We start from the raw sequence: 23,195 nt of genomic DNA, 5'->3' as shown, positions 1-23,195 counted from the left end.
GGAGCACCTGGGTGACTTCAGTCAGTAAAGCGTCCAACTCTTGATTTTGGCTCAGGTCATGATCTCAGGATCATGAGATAGAGCCCCATATCAGGCTCAGCACTGAGCGTGGAGTCTGCTTAAGATTCTGTGTCCCTCTCCCTCTACCCCTCCTGGGCACCTGCTCTCTCTGTTTCAAAATATAAATAAATAAGTAAAGTAAAGTCTAAAAACTCCAGTGTGCCCTTCAGAAAAACACCAAAAATAATGTGACTTCAATTTAGCAGCAATTCCAAATAACAAAAATAATCCCAAAATCGGTGCTTCCCAAAATATAAGAGCCTGTTAATGTAATCTGGGTCATTTGATCAGTCTCACTGATAATTTAGATTTAGTAATAGTTGGTGAGGCAGTAACACTGCAGGCCTAGACATCTCTAGTCTACTGACACTGTAGCTGTGTACTGAAGATGCTGAGGTGTTCAGACAGGGAAGAAACAAAGAATCACAAGAAACAAAAGTGAACTACAGTGAGATAGTGTGCAGAGACTTTGAGCAGCCCAGAAGGAGAGAACATGAGAACATTAAATAGTAATTTCAAGTCCTGCAAGAGTTCCGAAAACGCTGGTAGAGACTGCTTATCTTGTCATGTAGCAATTAGAAAGAGTAAGTTTTTTTTAAAGCTCTATAAGTTTACAAACACAATCTGTTCATTTATAATGACTATTTTAATTAAACAAATGAAAGCAGCTTTGAATTTCTTGTATTGACCTGACCCTCTTAGGGACTCAGAGGGCATTGGAATAGGCAGCCAGCCAAATAACACACTTTCAAACAGCTTTAACTCCTAAAATAGTAGTGATGATCATTAACCAAGAATAATTAATATAAGTACAAATAAGTTCTCAGTGTCGCCTTGACCTTCATCCCTACTCATTCACCTGGATACCAACTTTAAAAATTAATCTTGGGGCGCCTGCGGGGCTCAGTCGGTTGAGCATCTGACTTCGGCTCAGGTCGTGATCTCACAGCTCGTGAGTTCCAGCCCCACGTCAGGCTCTGTGCTGACAGCTCGGAGCCTGGAGTCTGCTTCAGATTCTGTGCCTCCCTCTCTCTCTGCCCCAACCCACTTGCATTCTGTCTCTGTCTCTCTCAAAATTAAATAAACATTAAAAAATTTTTTAAATGAATCTTTACATAAGGAAAATATAGTTTATAGTTGTCATTTCTAGCTCTTTGTAAAATGAATTAGACATCAACCTCTCATCCCCTGCAAACAAGATAATTAAAAAAAAATCATTGAATCTTTATTTTACCACAAGAAAAAAAAATGTAATGGCAAAATAATACCCGCATTTGAGGAAGATCTTTGATATATTTCCTGGTTCATGACTTTGGCTCTCTTCAACATTATGTCAAAGAATTTGAAGGACAGTTTGTAGTCACTGGTATATATTCATACTTTGCTTCAGGAACCCAATCAGGCATGATTGTGTAGAAACACAAAGTATACTTCTTTAGCTCTGCATAAGGTGTTTATTCACCTGAGAGGAAAATGCTTTTGATTCACTGAGAAACACTCTGAGAGAAAAAAATTTGGTCAGTGGTATTGCTTGAAGGGAGGACGCTCAAGCAATATGTGATCTTAAGTAGTCTATTTAATCCACTAACACCACTTAATCTTCTCTCATCTTCTCTCATCTTTGTCATCTTTTAGGAAAATGAGGCTTGGAGAATGTAAATAAGACCTACACTATATAGTTATATTAGCAAAAATAATGCTATCTGTATATACACACATATGTGTATTTATATATGTACCCATATATATGTCTACACATGTGTATATGTACATAAATGTATATATACATATATATGTAGGTCCCAAGGAGTAACTTCAAGTAATTTATTAGTTTTAACATGATTATAAAATATGCTTTTGTTTTTCTATTTACATTCCATGCTGACAGGGAGAACATTTTGGAGTATTTCAGCCAGATACAAAATACTCTTAGTGATTGATTTTGAACCAAAGCCACACCAGTTGTTCTAGATGACAACTTAACTTTATAAATCTTGCCAAAGGTTCACAGATCTCAGAACCTTTGACTGTCATCCAGATGAAAAAATAAAGGTTCATTGTGCAGGTCACTTCTATTAGAGAGAAACTAACTGACATCCTAAGCAGTATTGATAATGTTTGGCAAGGGCCAGCTGTCTTGTGGTTTTATTGATGTGGTAGACTGAGGCACAGAGGCCAACTCAAGAACTTGAAACAAGAATCAAATGTTTTAACCATACGTTACTGCATAAAGTCAAAAAGACATAGAAACTACAACTTATGAAATTTACCAATGTTTACTTTCGATGAAGATATACTAGGTTAGTTATTTTTGTTATGATTCACATATACAAAGAATGAGATTTTTGGTGAGAATCTGAAGTGCAACATTTGAAGAATTTTTACTAAAATATTAAAAATATTAACTCTCTTTTTACCAACTCACACAGTTACTCTGAATTTTAATTTATTTATTTATTTATTTATGTTTTATTTATTTATTTATTTATTTATTTATTTATTTATGTTTTATGTTTTATGTTTTATTTATTTTTTAAAGAGCACAAGCAGGGGAGGGGCAGAGAGAGAGAGGGACAGAGGACCCAGTTACTCTGAATTTTCATTTATTTATTTATTTATTTATTTATTTATTTATTAATGATTTATTTATTTTTGAGAGAGCACAAGCAGGGGAGGGGCAGATAGAGGGACAGATGATCTGAAATGGGCTCTGCACTGTCAGCAACGAGCCTGATGTAGAGCTTGAACTCACAAACTGGGAGATCATGACCTGAGCTGAAATCAGACACAAACAACTGAGCCACCCAGGTGCCCCTGAATTTTTAAATAATATTTATTCTGAGTTATCATCCTTATTGTTGGCTCATATATTATGCATAGTTAGTAGGAAGTAATGTTTCCAAACTGATCACACTTGGATTTACGGTGGATGACCATAAAGGAATTTGAAAATGTGTCTAGACCAGTGAAGACTTTACAGTTGGATTTCAGTTGGAAGGATACTTATTGGCTTTGTATCTAGTGATTCACAAAAGAAACAGAAACAAAGACTTTCCCGTGTTTGTACTTATCTTTTATATTACCATTTATCTTGTCTATTCACTCTCTGGTTTCCTGAGTACCTTCTTCCAGACCTTCCATAGTTCTTTCTAGATTCCAGGGCCATTCCGCCCTCCCTGTTAATTACCCCTTTAGATATAGGAGTGGTAATAACATCATACTTTTCCAGGTCCTTGCTTCCCTCTCTACTTTTTATTGGTTTTCTTTCCCCAGCCCATACTCCACAGAGTTCCTTCATTAAACTCTTTTGAGGGAATCCTTTTGAGTGCCACCTCTTCCATGCCAGGACATTGAAAGGTACCCAAGCTCTGCCAGCTCATGGAGAGGCATATTTTCACGTTACAATTTGACGGATGCCTCCAAGCCTTCTCTATTCATCTGCCATCATGTCTCAAGCCTTCCTATGTGCAGACTAAAGCATCTTTATCTGGCTCTTACTGACGTGTAGCTTTTCTTCCAAAGGATAACACTTAGCGTGTTAGTCGATGACATTATAAGATTAATGAGTTTGTCAGAATAGCCAACCACCAATTATGCCTGAGAGACAGGTCATTTTCGTGAGACATATTGGAAAAATAATAAAAAACATATTTAATTGCAAAGGGACAGGAGACCTAGATAGGAAGCAGATGTGATTGTGACCACTCCTCCAAAGAAATTATTGAAGTAACCCAGAGGAAGAAAAAAGATGACCCCTCAGAAGATAAGGTCAAATTTTGCTTACCAAGATTTTTTCCCTAGATATAGAATTAATGGCAGCCCCTCTCCCCTATTTTGTTTTCTTATATTGACTGTGAAACTTAATTCCAAGAGTCTGCCTAAAATTTTGCATGTACACATCAGCTTAATCGTGAGAAATTTGTAAATATTTTTGATTAGATATTAAAGCACATTGATGTTACAACAAACTTTTTTCTATCTCCGAAAAATGATAATGACATATGTCTCATAACATAAAATCATCATGACTGATTTTTTTATGATAAATATGTCAACATTATTATCTGTTGAATAGTTGGGACTTAGGGTCAACTACCTGTAACATCAAAATATTAAAGAGATGTTTTCTAGTGTCAGAAAACTATGGTCTCTGATTGGCAATAGGCAGAGCAGAAAATAATGCAGGAAATCTCAGCCAAATTTACATAGATGTTATAAAATTCACATGTAATTCTTATTATTTTAAGAGAGAAATTTATCTTTCAAAGACTGATATTAATGAAGTAATTTCTCTGGATTTGCAAGGTGCATCCAGAGATAAACAGACATTTTAGATTGGAATGGGTAATTCTATGCATCACCCTGAGAGGGCAAGATTTCTCTCCACAATAGTCTATTATACAGGCCATTTTCAATAATGAAGTAATCCTATTTTCAACAGTTCCCTTAGGAGATTCTTTCAAAATATAACATTAAACTTCTCATTTTTAGAGTAGGTTTTCTTTATGTACAACTGAATTTAAGCAATGAATTTTACCATGACATTCTATATGTAATCTAATGTGACATATTAGCTTCTTTTAAAATCACCTTATCCCCTAAAATTTGTGAACAATAATTTCATCTCTTATAATTGTAAGCCAATATATTTACAGAGGCTAAACTACATTTAAGTTTTCAATACATTCCCTAATCAACTTTTTTTTTTTTCTAAATGGCATCCCATTTACCTGAGCATACCTGTATCAAAGAGCTAAATCCTACACAATTATCTGCATCTCATTAGGGCTCTGCTTTAGAATAATTGCTAATAATTACTTTGGTGTCTTCAGGCTTTAAAGAATTATTTTGTTATGTATTCTGTGAATCTGGACTTCTGAAGACATCTAAAGGGCTCTGATGGTTAAAGGAGTTACGAATTTTCTGGCATGATAAAGTAGTTTGATAGGATATAGGAAGCAACCTAATTATGTTTCACTTTGGAACATTTCACTTGCTTCAAGTCCAAAGTAGGATAGTGCATAAGTGCTTTTGAATGCAGCTTCTTTCATTTATTAATGCCATTTAGATGTTCCAAGTATTATCTTAGTGAAATTTTATGCTATGAACTCTTAGCAGTGTTTCTCACGTACAGGTAAAAACTATTGGATCACTATTTTTCTAAATGTAAATTACTTGTCACATAATGCTCTACATACAGTTTTTATGTTAGTTCGCTGATTCGAGGACTCAGAACAAGCTTCATTTATTTGTTTTGTTTAAAAAAAAATGTATCCAGAAATTATCTATAATGTTCCAGGCCATAGTAACACATGTTGTGGATGCAGTTATCAAAAAGCAAATTACCTGGCATTGCGGCGCTTAGATTCTACTCTTAGAGCTAGATCATTAACAAATAAATATATTATGACAGGTAGCAATGAGTGCTAAGAAGAACTCAGCTGGTCAGCTGGGTAAGGAAATGGAGAGTGACTGGGTAGGGATATATATATATATATATATATATATTTAATAAAGAGCTCAGGAAATGCCTCTATGAAGAATTTAATTTGAGGAAACATCTAAATTAAGTGAGTGAGTTTCTCCAGAGCCAATGAGAAGAAGATATCCCAAGCAGAAATCATAGCAAATCCGGAGACCCTGAGACCTCATGGATCTTGGTGTATTTGAGGCACAGCAAGAAAGTGAGTGTAGCAGAGTAAGATAGGGTACAGGAGAACAGGTGGGAGAGTTGGCAGATACGAGGTCAGAGAGTTGGGCAGAAGCCAGATCATGTGAGACTTTTTGAGCCATGGAAAGGACCCTGTCTTTTACTCTGATGTGATGCGAAGCAAAGGAGTGAGGTATTCTGCTCTAAATATCGAGTTAGTGAGGTATTCTGCTCTAAATATCGAGTTAGGCTGAATAGCCCCCAAATGTACCTAAATCGTAGTCCCCAGAACATGTGACAATGTTATCAAAGGGACTTTGCAGATGTGACTAAATTTAAGATTTTGCAATGAGGAGGTTATCCTGGATTATCCACCTAGGTATTATGTAATTACAATGGTCCTTATAAGAGGAATTCAGGAAGAATTTGAAGAGGTGATGTGATAAAAGAAGCAGAGATTGGAGAGATGTGCTTTGAGAATGGGGGAAGGACCCAGAAGCTAAGAAACATGGATGGCTCTAGAAGCTGAAAGAAGGAAAGGGGATGGATTCTCCCCACAGGGTTTCCAGGAGGAAGCATTGCAGTCGACATGCTGACTTCAGTTTAATGAAATTGATTTCAGACTTTTGACCTCCAGAACTGTAATTGAATGAACTTATGTTGCTTTAAGCCACTAAGTTTGTGGTAATTTGTTACAGCAGAAATAGGAGACTAATATAAGTATATTAGTTATATACTTACAACTCTGGCTGACCCTTGAACAACATGGGTTTGAACTGTGTGGGTCCACTTATACACGAATTTTTTTCGATAAACGCAGTACAGTACTACAAATGTATTTTCTCTTCTTTATGATTTTCTTAACATTTTCTTTTTTCTAGCTTACTTTATTGTAAGAATACAGCATATAATACCTCAACATACAGATGTGTGTTAATCAGCTATAACATAGTTATAATAACTGTATTATGTAAAGCTTATAGTTAACAGTAGGCTATTAATAGTTAAGTTTTGGTGGAGTCAAAAGTCATATGACTGCATGAGGGTCAATGCTTCTGACCTTCATGTTGTTCAAGGGCTATCTATATCTTTTTTTTTTTTTAATTTTGTTTAATGTTTATTTATTTTTGAGGGAGAGAGAGAGAGAGACAGACAGACAGACAGAGAGAGAGAGAGAGACAGAGACAGAGACAGAGACAGAGACAGAGACAGAGTGTGAGTGAAGGAGATGCAGATAGAGAGGGAGAGACAGAATCCGAAGCAGGCTTCAGGCTCTGGGCTACTAGCACAGAGCCCGATGTGGGGCTCGAACTCACAAACTGCGAGATCATGACCTGAGCCGAAGTCGGACGCTTAACTGACTAAGCCACCCAGGTGCCTGAAGGGCTATCTATATCTATATATCTGTATCTGTCTATATCTGTATCATCTATCTATATCTATCTATCTATATCTATCACTTAATTAAAATATATAGATGACTCTAAAGATTGGAGAATAGAATTTCAAAAGAGTAGAAGAAGGCTCAGTCAGTAGAGCATGAGACTCTTAATCTTGTGGTTGTGAGTTCGAGGCCCACATTGGGGATTGAGCTTAAAGAAAAAGGGAGTCCTGTTAGGAAATAATAGTGGTTTGAGCTGGTGGGTTTTCAGGGAAGTAGGTAGACTAAAGAACTTGCTGACTGACTGTGTGTCTTGAGTAAACGACAGATGTTCTATTAGTTTTCTATTGCTGAGTAACAAATTACCACAATTTAGCTGGTTACAGCAATACAAATGTATTATCTCTGCTTCTGTCCACTTATTATCTCATAAGTGCAAGTGGGCTCAGTATGCCTAGGGTTTCCCATGGCTGAAATCAAGGTATCAGCTGGACTGAACCCTTCTCTGGAGTCTCTGAGGAAGAATCCATTTTTTTAGCTAACTCTGTTAGCTAAAACAACTCTGTTGTTGGCAGAATTCTGTTCCTTCTCATTGTAGGACTGAGATCCCTATTGTCCTGCTGACTGCCCAGCTGGAGTTGCTGTCAGCCTTTAGAGGCAGCTCTCAGATCCTTTCTGTGTGGTCTTTTCTATTTTGAAAGCCACCAATGGCCCATTGAATCCTTCTTGTGCTTTGAGTATGAGCTCCCTTCTGCTACCTGCTGCTGAAAATCCCCTGCTTTTCAAGGGCTCACATGATGACATTAGGCCTACCTGATAATCTCTCTTTATTTAACTAAAAGCCAACTTTATTAGTTGATAAATGACTTTATTATGTCTGCATTGTCCCCTTGGCCATTGTCTTAGTCAATACTTATACTTATACTCCTGGCCTGGTTTTTGGATAAGCAGCTGAGAATGTTTCTAAGGAGATGGAAGATTACTTAGGCCGCTTCTCCGTTTTACATTTGGATCTTGGCCTGAAATAAATCTGTAAAAAATTACTTCATATCTCAATACCTTAGATTGGCTCCTTAAAGTCTGTTGCACATTAAATAAGCCACACTACATTTTTTTTGAGAAATAATGCAAATTCCAAGCAATGGAGAATAATTCAGGAAATATCAATATGAGAATGAGTATTTAAAATGAAAGATATTAAATATAATTTAAAATGTGGTAAACTATAGTAGAAACTAAATATGATCAGCGATAATATAAATATTTCACATCATGCAGTTTCATCAAAATTTGGTAGTGAATAACCTTAGACCTTTTTATTCAACTGATTGCAACATCAAACATTAATAATAGTTAATAAATGACATTATCTCTGATAATTTTCTTTTCAGAGGTTAGCTTTTGCAGGTGAGAAAAAGGCAGCTGATATTTATGCCATGCAGAAGAAAGCTAAAGACTTATAAGGAAGTGCTCTCCATTCTTTGTGAGCTATAAAGTCTGTCCAAATAGCAATATCCTCTCCCTCAGAGAATCTGCTGCTTGGGCCGGCCGTGTGTTATTGTATTTGGACCGTCTCCATCTGCAAATGTTGACTTTTCATCTGTGACCAAGGAAAAAAAATCTGTATGAGGAATGTGTAAAACATTTAATCCTTGTTTACTTGTTAACCAAAGGTTTTGTCAAATCCTGCTGGTGTGGGGTTTTTTTGGGTTTTTTTTTTTTTTTTTTTTTTTTTTTTTTTTTGCATTTGCTTCTCAAGGTGACTGTAGGTGCAGTCTCAATGTAGCGTTTAAATCTGAGCTATAAACTAAACTCTGACTAAATCATTAGGCTTTTTTTTACTTAGATTTAGAAACATAAATACTTGTTCTAAATATAGTTTCACATTCAAAAAAACTGAATGTGACCTAAATAATACAGTAATCTACAGGAAAATTTGATTTATAATTTCTTTGCTCTGTCTGGGGCTTCTCATAACTAAAATGAAAACGACACTGAAAAGTTTGATTATCTATGACAAACCACAGTGGTATTTGATGAGAGAATAAGAAAATGGTAGAGGTCATGCATGAAAATCTAGTCTCTTACTCTTAATTTATAGATGACAAACTAGGACTAGCTAAAATCTTTTAGCAATCTAAAATTACTTTCACAAAGTCTGTATTCATTCATTGTTTGACTGTGACTTAAATCTATTTCTGTTTGACCTAGCTATCCGTGTGACCTGACGGTTCTGATTTTAGATATTCTATTTAGCAATCTCTTGAGCCTAACATGATCAAACAAAGCTTGTTGAGTGAATGAATGAAAAATATTTTTCCCATAAGTGTGTTCAAATTTGCCAGATCTATTTTTGGGTCTTAGACTGTCCACATAACTGTGCTGCACTATTTCGTATGCCAATGGAATGGCAACATTAATGGCAATGGAATTTATTATACTTTTTGATTGTTTTTCTATATAAAAGAGTAATAACTGATATTTATTCCATGTGACATTGATTTAAAAATTTTGATTTGGCATTGTGTATTGTGATCTGAAGTAGAATGATGTCTCAAAAGGGAATGTGGGTAATGCTAAGCAAGTTCCTCTGTTTCTCATGCCAACTTTCATATTTGAAATTAATTTTGGCCATAGTTTAGATGGGAAGCAAATTAATTGATTTGATTTTTAACAGCAACTGTTCAATAAATATAGTAAGTGGTGATAGAATAGTAGAGAGGAGGGATGCCTAGCAAATGAATTTGACCCATTTTTCAGGTCCCTCCATATTTGCACAAGCATAAGCATTTAGCTTCAGCTTTTCATTCAAGGTAATTCACAGCGATGATAAGAAATCGTTACACTGTTACATTGTTCCAGAAAAAAAAAAGAAAGAAAAAGAAAGAAAGAAAGAAAGAAAGAAAGAAAGAAAGAAAAGAAGGGAAAAGAGAAAAATGAAAGACATAAGCTGAAAATGAGGGTGAGAATGAGCTAGCAAAGATACTGATGTTTTTGTATTGGTCTCTTAGAGATGCTAAAATTAACTTCAAATGTAGTGGGTGAAAGTATTTGTTTCCCTGAACTTTTATTATAGGAAAATTGATTAAGGCAAAGAGCAATCATGAAAAATAAGATTTTTCACAGTATATTAATAACAGCAAGTGTAAAGCAAAATTATAGGATGAAAGTCTACGTAAAATGGAAATTTATTTAAAACAAGTGAAGAAATTTTATCATTTGCCTAGAGATCTGGGAAACTGCTGCAGCAAATCCAAATCTGGGGATGCCTCCTTCACTGTAAGGTGATTAGTGATGCACAGCTCTGCGAACTTCCTACCTGCTACCATAAAGTCTTGGGGAAATCAGCAAAATTGAACTTAAGAACAAATGTTTTGCATAAAAATACTGATACATGTTCTTACCACAAAAAAGGCCATTGTAACATGAGAATCAGATGTGTTCTGCATAGAAGATGTATTTTTCTATCATAAAAATCAAGTGAAATGAAAAATTGAGTGAAATGGGATGAGTTTGATCCCAAATGATATAAAAATGACTCCTCTCTTTTGCAATTCAATCCTGGTAGTCTGTTTAATCATATTTTACCCCACAGCAAAAATTCTAGAGAAAATTCATTCACATAAAAGGCCAAATATTCATATAGTATGAAACCTAACCAGGAATAGGAAAGGTATCATGATTGTTTTAAAAATACCAGTTCCAAGCTTTGGAATTAAAAGGTTTCAAGTCCTCAGGTTGAAAAGTAGGTGGACCACAAGCCAGAAGGTACTTGTTAATTACAGCAGTTGAGTTAATCAATGAAGTAACGGTTCTGCCTCTGGGTATAATAAAATGAGATCAAGACCCATTCAGCTATCCTACCACTTAGGTATAGCTGGAGATCCATTAACTTGGATCGTTTCACATTTTAAACTCACATCTTTAATTTTTTTTTTTTCAACGTTTATTTATTTTTGGGACAGAGAGAGACAGAGCATGAACGGGGGAGGGGCAGAGAGAGAGGGAGACACAGAATCGGAAACAGGCTCCAGGCTCCGAGCCATCAGCCCAGAGCCCGACGCGGGACTCGAACTCACGGACCGCGAGATCGTGACCTGGCTGAAGTCGGACGCTTAACCGACTGCGCCACCCAGGCGCCCCTAAACTCACATCTTTAAAACTCAGCAATTCAAGCAGCTCTCTGACAGCTATTGATGCCTAACCATAGAAAAAGTATTTTGTTGGGTTTTGAGAAGGTGAGCTATGCAAAGGTGGAGAGGGAAATACATTGACACCTGATATAAATATTAACTGAGACAACTTTCAAGCTTTTGGTTATGTGCTTTTGTATTTGCTTTCAACATTTAAATGCAGAGACAGATGGCTTGTACAGTTTTATCAGCCCTCGTGTCTTTATACATTCAAAAACCTGGAACGATAACCAAACCCATAGATTGCAGATTGTGAAAGGGAACAAATAATTTAGTTTTTTTAAAAAAATCAATAAATGTTTCAGTCTTAGAAAAATCATGGTGGTGGATTTTAATTATTTTGAAGAGAAAGGAAATAACTTGGTGCAATGCTGAAATTGTAGAAAATAATGTATGTGCTGTTTGGAATCCTGACCTGGGTTCTAAACAGATATTGTATGAGGTAGCACAAGTAGGACATTAAAATGTGTAAAAAATTGGAGAAATGGGAAAAACACATGTGCACACAAACACATGTACATGCATAAAATCTTAAGGCATTTATTAAGAATCCAGCGTAGTATCTGATATGTGTGGTACATGATAGACATTCAATATACACTTGTTGAGGGAACTTATGAATGGAAAATATTATTCATCACTTAAGATAATTACTTATTATGATAATATTAAAAATAATTATAGTCAAAGATGAAGAGCAATATTTTAGTGCCTATAGTTTTCATATTTTAGCAAAAATGTCCTGGTATTTTAAGTGCTATATATTTGATGGAGAATTATAGGTTGATTGTTTTTAATCATATTTTGGGAAGTGACAGTATTCAATATCAGTGCTTTATAAAGAATGTGTTTCTCCTTTTAAAAAGTACAAAACAATTCAGTCATTGTATCTAAAAATGAAAGCAATGAATGGTAACTCTTCCATGGTTAGCATGCGTCCGATTATAAGCTTTTACTTTTTTTTACAATTTTTTTAAAGTTTATTTATCTTGGGAGAAAGAGCATGCAAGTAGGGGAGGGGCAGAGAGAGAGGGAAAGAGAATGACAAACAGGCTCCACGCTGTCAGTGCGGAGCCTGACCTGGGGCTGGAACTCACGACTTCTAAGATCACGACCTGGGCCGAAATCAAGAGCCGCTTAACCAACTGAGCCACCCAGGTGCCCCCTGATTGTAAACTTTTAAAGAACAGGGACTTTTAGGGAACCAGAGGTGTGACTGTTTTCCCTTTAATAATCCCTAATTTAAAAAATGTGTTTTTTTCCCCTTCTTACCAAATCATGAGAATTTGGAAGCATTGTTATTTTCCAAAATAAAACCCAGGAGTAGGGGGTGGTTTGTTGTTGTTTAACATCAAGGCAACTACTGGTGATTAAATATAGGCCAAAATAAAACAAGTAAAAATTTCCTTATTCAATGTCATGTCCCTAAATAAAACTTAACCAAAACATAAAGCGAAGTATATTTCCCAACCATGTGGTTCAAGCATATAAGAAAATTTGTGTCAATTTCATATACTTATGTTTTTTCTTTAATGCTGTGTTGAGTGAGTGCGGAGGTCCTGGCGAAAGTCTGGTCACTTCCCCTTGAATAATCCCACACCACACATTACTTCCCTTCTAGAGACCTCACACTCCTAGATCATTATGCACCCTCCTTAATTGCCCAGGGGTGACATACCAGACAACTTCAGACAGCCCTGTCCCCTAGAATGTGAGAAATTATTCAAATCCATCAGTCCACAGACAGCCCAGGGAACCAGCTCACCCCACCCACCCTGTCTGCCAGGCATAAACGCTCCCCCTGAAATTCCCCCTTTTTCACCTTTTCCTGGTGCAACCTTCTGTGCCGCCCTGCCCCGTGGCCTTTTCCCTTTTAGAGCCATAAGGAACACAGACTTCTGGCTTTCATTCAAGTGTTGTGTTGTGTTCCACCTTGCAGTGGATCTTTCAATCTTATACAGGAATCAGCTACCTGAAAGACTTACCTAAGAATCTACAAATGTCTGGAAATATATTTATGCATTTTATCAAAAGCCTTCAAATTTACTTGTGCGAATAAATCTAAGTATAATTCGCAAAGAGCGATTGATATTATTTAATGGAAAGAAGCTCATTTTTTTACCAGTCAGGATTTTGTATAGTACTCATAACTGTAGATGTCTTCAATTGTCAATTATCTGTAAGAGGAACTTTCAGAAAAAGGTAGAAATGATGTAATAGGGAAAAAAGTCCATCTGTTACCTTGCAAAGAGACAAGCCTTCCTAAATCAGTTGACTGCTAATGACACCTGTTCCTTCTTAAGGATACCCTTTTCTTCCCTCTTTGTTCACTGCTTGTAAAATAAAAGTAGTGAGAATTTTAAAAATTCCCAGGGTAACCTGAAAACTCTATGAGGACAGTGTTGACATCTATTTTGACCACTGCTGTATTCCTGGTGCCTGTCACAGTGTCAGCATATAATATGTGCTCAGTAAATATTTATGGAATAAATAAATGTTACCAGTTCTGAAAAAAAATACAGTATTTGTTAAAATGTGTCACTCATTGCTGAAGACTTAGGGTCCACATATTCTGATACACACAGACACACACACACACACACACACACACACACACACACTTAATCTCTGGGTAATCTTTCTTTTTTTAAATATTTTTAAAAGTTTATTTATTCTAAGAGAGAGAGAGAGTGAAAACGTGTGTCAGCAGGGGAAGGGCAGAGAGAGAGAGGGAGCGAGAGAGAGAGAGAGAGAGAGAGAGAGAGAGAATCCCAAGCAGACTCTGCATGGAGCCTCATATGGTACTCTATTTCACAAATTGTGAGATCATGACCTGAGCCTAAGTGAAAAGTCAGGTGCTTAACTGACTGAGCCACCCAAGTGCCCCCCTGGGTAATTTCTTAATTTAATATGAGGATAATGAATGTTGGATAAAGCTATTTTTAAAAATAATCTTGAGTGAAATCATATGATACTTATCTTTTCCTGACTTACTTCTTTTGCTTAGCATAATACCCTCTAGTTCCATCCATGTTGTTACAAAAGGCAAGATTTCATTCTTTTTGATTACCTCATATGTGGAATTTAAGGAACAAAACAGATGGACATAGGGGAAGAGAAGGAAAAAGAAGATTAAAACAGAAGGAGGTAAATCATAAGAGACTCTTCAATACAGAGAACAAACTGAGGGTTACTGGAGGGGTGTTGGGGTGTTGGGTGGGGGGATGGGCTAAATGGGTGATGGGCATTAAGGAGGGCACTTGTTGGAATGAGAGCTGGGTGTTATATGTAAGTGATAAATCACTAAATTCTTCTCCTGAAGCTATATTACACTATATGTTAACTAACTTGGATTTGAATAAAATTAAAAATAAATAAAAATATTTATAAATAAAACAAAAATAATCTTGCATATTCTTTCCTTTTATGTACTCAATAAAAACCTGATTCTATTGATATTTCTGAGATAGCTAATTATTTGTTTTCCTTTGAGATATCAACAACAACAAAAAAAGAAAAACTTAATGGTTCTAGAAAAGTAAAAAACGAAGGTTGGTTTAGAGGCCTCAAGCTAGATTGCACATCAAATTGGTGATTACTTTATCTCCATTGATGTCTTGAAAGGAGTGAATATATTTAACAGCGAAGTTAAATAATTCATTTATTATCTGTCACAAAGTATTGTGAAGCAAAGAGATGTGCTGTTGAGGAAGCTTTTGGTGTGATGTTTGTGAAATCAGCATCTTCTATTAGAATTACTTAAGGTCTGCCTTTAAGCAGAGGATATTTTTAATTATTTCTCAGAACATTTTCAACCTCATAAAATTTTAATTAACAATTAACATTGTTCATAGATCATCACTGTTGCTTAGCACAATAAGGAATCAAAAGACTGAGAAGTCGTTTTTTTTTTTCCATTAATGGATTTTAAATCTAGTTGGGATAAAACAAAAATAAAATGAAACTCACGAAAGTACAGAACCTCCCTCAAAAGAAAAAGGTATCATTAAGGCAGGAGTTGAGGAAGCTCAATTAGGAAAATTGTCATTCATCACTAAGAGGAGATCTGTGGATATCTTCAAGGTACACACAAAATATGAATTGGTGTAGTTGTGGGAGTTAGCTTTAGTACTTGGGAAGCAAGCTGACCTTGAAAGAATAAGTAATTAAATGAAAATGGTCCAAAGCATGCAAAAAGCATCTTCTAAACCTGTGATCTCAATGTAAGGAGCATGAATTGGTTTGAGCAAAATGTGTTCGCTTTGTGGATACAGAATCACTGAGCACACTAAGCTGAACCTAAAAGGGAGAAATTCGTTTGAACTTTTGAAGGGTGGGCAGAATTCTGAGGACAAAGAAAGGCTCATAGAGAAGTTCAAACTAAATATACTAGGATGTAGGTAATCTTTGGAGGTTTGTGACAGAAATAGTTTTGAGTAATGAGCATGTGTTTAAACGAAATAAATCTGTTTGCTTTTGGCGGGATAGAAATACAGGTCAGATGAGAAAGAATTTTAAAGTTGTTCTAAAGAGAAGGTTTTAGATTTTAAAAATGACTAAAATTTGAATTTGCAGGAAAGAGTAAATTTTAGCCACATTTTTTTCGCATCTGGTGACCATTCTGATGTTGCTTGTGTTTTGTGGTCTCAGGTATTTGTATCAACTGTTACCTATTTCAGCAGGAATTTTTTCATATGCAAGGAATAACTGGAATATTAGTAAGACAAATAGATGTTAAAATTAAAAAGCACAATTTGGGGCACTTAAAAATGTTAGTAGTGCTAACTTGGGCTTTAGCAAAAACAGACATTCCAATCAATGGATTAAGTGTTTTAATTGTTGATGAGGCAAAGTTGCAGAAATGTTTTCTTCATTTTCTTCTACATTTTTACTCTGGTGACTATTTTGAAAATGCTTTTTGCCTCAGCCATTCTTGCCTCTCCACTTAACCTCCTTCGTAAAATCAATTCCTAATTTCCAGCCTATCACTTATCACTTGACTGTTTAATCAAGGGGAAAGAAAACAAAACAAAACAGTTTTTTCCTAAATCATTTGGCTGTTGTTTTTCAGTAAAGGGCTAATTTCCTCTTTATATAATCAGAAAAGAGTTTACTTTTGAAATGAAGGTTAAAATATATGTTCTAGATTGCCTGCTAGGAAAAACCAGCAAACCAATAGATAAATATCTACGATGACTTTTTCCTCCCTGAATATTAGACTCCATGTGATCCAATTTGCAACTTAGCTAGACTTTCATTCTAGTGAATTTATTTAATACACTTAGAAATATAGAAAATAGTTTAGGCTTGTCGGCACCTGTGTGGCTCGGTCAGTTAAGCGTCCGACTTCGACTCAGGTCCTGATCTCGTGGTTCGTGGGTTCCAGCCCCACGTCAAGCTTTGTCCTGACAGCTCAGAATCCGCAGCCTGCTTCAGATTCTGTGTCTTCCTCTCTCTCTGCCCCTCCCCCCACTCACACTCTGTCTCTCTCTCTCAAAAGTAAATAAACATTAAAAAATTTTAAAAGAAAAGAAAATAGGTTAGGTTTGGAAACAACCAAATGCTGTCTTTGAATGCAAATGACTTCTTTATTTACTTGGATTTCAGAATGCTTGCAGCAGACCAGGTGTTCCTTTAGTAATACACACAGTTAAAATATGCTTTAATTTTTTTTTAATTTAAAAATGTTGCACAATTACTTTTGTGTGGTTTTGTATAAAAATAACATGTTTTTATGGAAAACTGATATTTTATATAATCATTTAGAGTATTTATTTTTTAATATTATATTTCAAGTATTTTATGTTTTTATGGAGTTGTACATTTACATATTTACACATTTTTCAACATCACACATAAAAATTTTCGACTCTTCATAATTTTTCATGAATAAGGGCTTTTTGTTGAGAATTAGATGGTAAATCAGTAACAATACATACTCCACAGAAACAGTTGATCAGAAATGGTGTATTGTGGGTATATCTGTTTACTCATGTCTGTTTCTCAATATAAATGAAGGCTGAAGGAAAGAGATGATTCTTACTTCCACAACAAGGAATTGGATTCCTTCTGTTCCTCTTAAAAGACAGAATTCTTTGAATTGCGTAACTTATTATACTTTCATAAGAAAATGAAATCACCAATGCACTTCTTCTCAAAGGTGACAATTTTAAATTACAGTTCTAACCACTTTCTTTTCTTATTTTCTCTGTCTCTTGCCCTCTGTAGATGGGCCTTTGGGTCCCCGAGGATTAGCTGAAGCCACAGAGATGTGCACTCAAGAGTGCTTGGTTTTGGGTCACTCTGATAATTGCTGGATGCCTCCTGGCTTGGGCCCATATCAACACCCTAAATCTCCTCTCTCAACCTTTGCACCCCAGAAAGAATGGGTCAAGAAGGACAAGCTTGTGAATGGGCACACCCTTACCAGAGCCTGGAAAGAAGATAGCAACAGGAACCAGTTCAATGACCGTAAGCAGTATGGCTCCAATGAAGGCCATTTCAACAATGGCAGCCACATGACAGACATTCCTCTGGCAAATCTGAAGTCTTATAAGCAAGCAGGAGGTACTATTGAGAGTCCGAAGGAGCACCAACTCTAAAAAAAAAAAAAAAAAAAGGCTATATGGGACCTAATAACTTTAATCTAAATAGACATGCTAATACTGTGTGTGTCAGAGCTTTATGTATTCAATAGATCTCTATAACTATGCCCCTTTATAGCAGGGATATCCATAACTTTGTGTTAGCACCATGGAGGATACAATATTTTACAACATAAAGAAGAAGATAGTTCTACTAGCCATGTGATCTTGTTTACTAGAATTGATTAAACTCTCCAGAGATGATCACTCCATTGTGCAAATATCTTTCTTTTTTTTTCTTTTCTTTCTTTCTTTCTTTCTTTCTTTTTTTTTTTTTTTTTTTTTTTTTTTTTTGTTAATTGCATCTTACTTTTGACCCTGGACTGCTGCTATGAACAATAGAATATGCATTTGGAGAGTAAGAAAGTTCCATGGATTAGAGTGACTGACAAACATATCCAGTTAGAAAATTGTGCTCTTTTTGTCATTGATTTGTGCTGGGACTGCTATACTTGACATTATACTTCAAACGAAACTTAAAAAGATTAAGCATTAAACCTATTGTGCTGTTAACAACGTTAGTGGATACTTGTAAGTCAATCAGTGTTAAAGTATTTGTAAATAGAAGCAAGTTATTATTAACAACTTTTGTGTACTTACAACGTTCACCTAAAAAATGTTGTAGCATAATTCCGTGTTTTATGGTTGCTTCTTTCCTTTTTCTTAATTTGCCTCTTTGTCGTTATTTTTGTTGTTTCTTTCAGTGAGGTGTTTCTGCGTTAGTAGTCTGTCTTGACACACATTGTTCAAAGGATCTCAAACGCTTGTGTTTAAAAAAAGGTTCTGGAATCCTGCTTCTTTTGTGATTGCTTATGATGCTGGGATTCTATAAAAAATAAAGATAAAATGAAAACCTTATATAAGAACAGGACTTCTGCAAAAGCTTGGAAACTCAGAACCTATTTTCTTGACATCCTTGTGTTCAAAGTAGGCGAAAGCAAAATCACTTAATCAGTAGCATTAAGTGTGAGAGTAATGGGAAAGTGTTATCTTTCAGCAAGTAATACAATATCCTGTGCTTGTCACTCATACAAAACTAATGTATCAAAATTAGCATATATTGAAGAAAAATTACTATTCAAAAATAGTTTCAACCGGGCAAGTGTGTGTCTACAACTTTGTTGAAATGGCAGAGTTTGTGTTGATCCTCATATACAATAATGTTGTTGTAACACAAGTGTTAGACCATAGCCACAAAATATTTAATGTGTTGTGCCTTCATGATGTAACAGAACATTCTCCAGGTAGGCTAGTTGGGGGAAATAAAGGGATAAATCTCTAATTATTGCTGTTTAACTGTTTGTTATCATAGTCGGTCAATGCCTGGCAGGTACCAGCATCTTGTCACTTAGGTCCAACCAACAGAGTGACAACAAATGTTCATAAGATCTCAGTTGCACGTGCAAACAAATCCAAATTCGAACATTCTTAGGAGGTTTTTGTTAAGGCATGACAGATGATTTAAACAAATAAATAGCATGCAACAAAATGTCTTTATTGAAAGAAGTGAAAGTTATCTTAATGCCACGGTTCAACATCAGTTTAAAAGTAAAAAAAAAATAAAATAAAAAATAAAAAAAAAGGTTTGCTAATCTGATAGTTAATTTGTTCTTACCAAAAATAAAATTACTTTGTAAATAGCAATTCACGTTTTTCCACAGTATAATGGAAAATAATGGGTAGGGGTGCATTGCTTATTGAAGTACATTTTTGTCGGTTTGTGAGGGGTGTTTGATGACTTTGACAGAATCAATATCTAAACAATTATCCTTGTTACTGCTTTGCCAGTTCTACGTTATTTACAATTATTCAGCTCTTGCAATAAATGTTCTGAATTCCTGATTGTAGTGTGTTAATTCTTGGTCAACATCCAAAGTGATAATTTCTACTCTAGTTGTTGGATAAATATATGTGGGTAAATCAGCTCTTAATTAGAAATCAAGGCGGACTTTTGAGGGGTTTAATACCTATGTTCTGAAAATACGATTTCAAAGAGTTCAACTTCTGGTCTATGAAATCATTTTCTAGAGAAATTCATGGAGAAGTTCAGTTCACTTTCTAGTCAAGATTCGTGCAAGTTTTATCAAACTGAAATCCCAAGTCCAGAAAGCTGGCACGTAGACTAGTAAGTGAGGTTATTTTATTGTTGGCCAAGGCAGAAGAGAACTATTCTGGGATCAAGGCCTCGAAACAAGGGCTAACACGTCATCTGTATCTCTTTCAGATAGGAAAATAGGCACAGAAAGCTGTCAAGGGTAATAAGACATACTCATACATATGCCGTGTGTTTATTTCTCCAGAGAACACCTGCATCGATTTTCATTCGTGTTAGGGCTTTAGGGGAGGTAAGCAAGCCCGACTCTCCCTCTAGAGCTTTTTGTAGCAATGGGAAATAAGATTCAGGCGTTAGAGACACAGAGATAAAGATACTTGCTTGGACCGTGGCTGGATGTGAAACTGTAACCCTTCACCTGTGAATAAGCCAGACTCACCCATGACTGTGAGGCACACCATGGAACCTCTGTGTTTTCTTCAGAGGGTGCGGCCTGCCCCGGGACACAGAGAATGAATGAATCCTGAAAACATGCCACTCTGGAAAAGATAAAGTCCATGCCTGTACAGTCTTTCTTCATTTTCTTATCAGATAAGTCATTCTCCTCTGCTTTTAAGAGTAAAGTGTGAGAGAAATTAAAACAATTTCTCTTATAGTTCTCCTGCCCGTAGAGTCGAACTATTCAAATAAAAAATAAAGACATAAAAATGGAACCAAAACAAGTGCAATAGTTCTCCTCTCTATGAACAACCTTCACAAGTGTGGGAAAGAAACTCCTCATCCCCTCCATATTTCTATGAATAAATACGACAATATCTAGTCTTATCAAGACATTCAGTTATATGCTTTGTGAAATTTTAGGGTTGATAATATCACGAACCAAAATGAAGGGTTTATCAAGTAAATAAAAGAGTACATTCATAATGACTGTTGTTCAAGTATTGTCCACATTGTTCAATTGTGGAGGCATTGAATATTATGAGTCTTTATTTACCTGGAAATTAAAGCCATTTACATTTCCTAGAAAAGCACACCTATATGAAATCTATAAAGATAATGACTTCTAGAGTGATTATCAAATATTATGATGCTATATATTAATGTTTTCAAGGCAGGTATAGAGATAAACTTTATAAAGCTGAATGTGACCTATAAGCCTTTCTACACATACTCTAACATAAAATATATATTTAAATAATGGTCATTCATTAACAGACAACTGAGCACTCATTTTGTTGCACTGATGCTATTCAGCAGATCTCATTCAGCGTCAAGTGGTGTTCCCTCCCCCATCATTCCTTAGCTAAAGCTAGAAATGCAGCTGAGGCCCCAAAGCCCTTATAGTATTTATTAAACTCTCTTGGCTAGACGCCAGGGATGGCTAATTATTATTAGTGAGGAGTGTTGGCAGCCAGGGATGAAAGGGATGCCTTGTCGGTTTCAATTCTAATGTGGATGCCAGGGTGTTGCTTTGTAAGAGGGCAAACCAAACTATCAAAAGGAGGAGGGGTGTTGCCAGTTTAAAAATGCTTCATTGTTCTGCTTTGTTTTAAACAGAGCTGATCTTCTCTCCCTGAAGGAAGCTCCTTCATTGGTTCTTTTGGGAGAGAGTGCTTTCAGATTCTCCCAGTGTTCTTAAAGGCACAGTGATCACATAATGAACTCTCTATGTACTGTTCCTTCCTATTCACAACTACCGAAGTTTTAGTAGATATCAACTGGCCTTTTCACTGTTGAGAAAATATATAATTATTCTCTTAGTATTGAAATATCTTTGTAAGGTAAATACTATTAAAACATGACTATCATAATAATATTTCTTTCATATCCAGTTCACTCAAAGTATAAATTAATGGGTATCCCAAAAATATCAGTTTTGCGTTCTCGTGATGCTACCATCATCTGTTTTAAAACATTAAATAAGGGCGCGCCTGGGTGGCTCGGTCGGTTGAGCGTCTGACTTCAGCCCAGGTCATGATCTCACAGTTCGTGAGTTTGAGCCCCGCATTGGGCTCTGTGCTGACAGCTCAGAGCCTGGAGCCTGCTTCTGATTTTGGGTCTCCCTCCCTCTCTGCCCCATCCCCACTCATGCTCTGTCTCTGTCTTTCTTAAATAAAACATTAAAAAAATTTACAAAAAAAAACATTAAATAAGGACTATATTTTCTATTTTTATATATGCGTTTTATTTTCTTACGTCTTAAGATTCTTAAATAGCACCCCCACATACATGGAAATGAGTTCCGTCCATATTTTTGTTATCCTAATGTATTACATTGTTCTTGAAGCTTTATAGTAAAAATGTCTTTAGAAATATTCTTTCATTTTTTATCCTTAGATTTTTCTTTAAAGTCTTCTGGTTGTATTCTTATTAGCATATATACAACACAATTATTATTGGGCTTATTCGATACCAGATATTATAGAACTCATGTATTTTGAAAATATGTTCAACTATAGTGATTTTTCAAATAGTATCACAGTACCATTTTAATTCAAACCCTGTCTTTTCTGGACCTTTGTTGTTCTTCTTAAACTTTTTTTATTGAGATACAATTGGTTTCAGGTATACAACATGATTCACTATTTGTATATATTGCAAAATGATCTCCACAACATCTAGTTAACAGCCATCACCACCCATAATTATTTTTCTTGTGACAACTTTTAATATTTTCTCTCTTAGCAGCTTTCAATTATACAATACAATATTATTAACTATAGTCACAATGCTGTACATTATCTTTATGGTTCTTCTGTTTTAACAAGTGTTTATGTTTTCACTTCCAAATTCATCATTAGTTTTGGCATCATTGACATCATCCTGGACAATGATACTCAATTATAGTAATAAAAATCATCACCTTGGAACTCTAATACAATTCAGGTGTGCTGTGATATAGTATCAGGTGATTCTAAGTGAAATTTCACTTTTTTATATTTCACGTCGTTACATTTATTTTGTTTTAACTGTTCACATCAGCCATTGTAGTCATTATTATTTTGTATATGAAGCATTTTTGCTTTCTGAAGAAAAATAAATCATGAAAAGATTTAGGGTACCATTATATACATTCTCCTTTAAATTCATAGACCCCAAACATACTTCGATGTCAGTATAACCAGCAACTTGGCCTCAGTGGCAGGGCATCAAACTGCTTAGTGATAGCAGTAAGCTATAATGGGACATATGAAACACTCCCTCCTCCTGAAAA

General features: G+C 35.5%; 1 protein-coding gene across 7 annotated transcripts in view; it reads left to right on the top strand.

The window, feature by feature from the left end:
* PCDH9 (protocadherin 9) overlaps positions 1 to 19,770 on the top strand; it is a 929,325-nt gene extending 909,555 nt beyond the window's left edge. For all 7 annotated transcript variants that reach the window (XM_045478615.1, XM_045478594.1, XM_045478608.1 and 4 more), the window contains one exon: positions 17,513 to 19,770. In XM_045478615.1, coding sequence (XP_045334571.1) covers positions 17,513 to 17,886 — 374 coding nt within the window. In that variant the 3' untranslated portion in view covers positions 17,887 to 19,770. The remainder of the gene's footprint in view (positions 1 to 17,512) is intronic.
* Positions 19,771 to 23,195: the final 3,425 nt, after the last annotated feature.

This window comes from Leopardus geoffroyi, chromosome A1, assembly GCF_018350155.1.
Source record: "Leopardus geoffroyi isolate Oge1 chromosome A1, O.geoffroyi_Oge1_pat1.0, whole genome shotgun sequence".
Taxonomy (NCBI): domain Eukaryota; kingdom Metazoa; phylum Chordata; class Mammalia; order Carnivora; family Felidae; genus Leopardus; species Leopardus geoffroyi.
The sequence above is the reverse complement of the archived record's forward strand: the minus strand, read 5'-3'. Positions and strand labels throughout refer to the sequence as shown.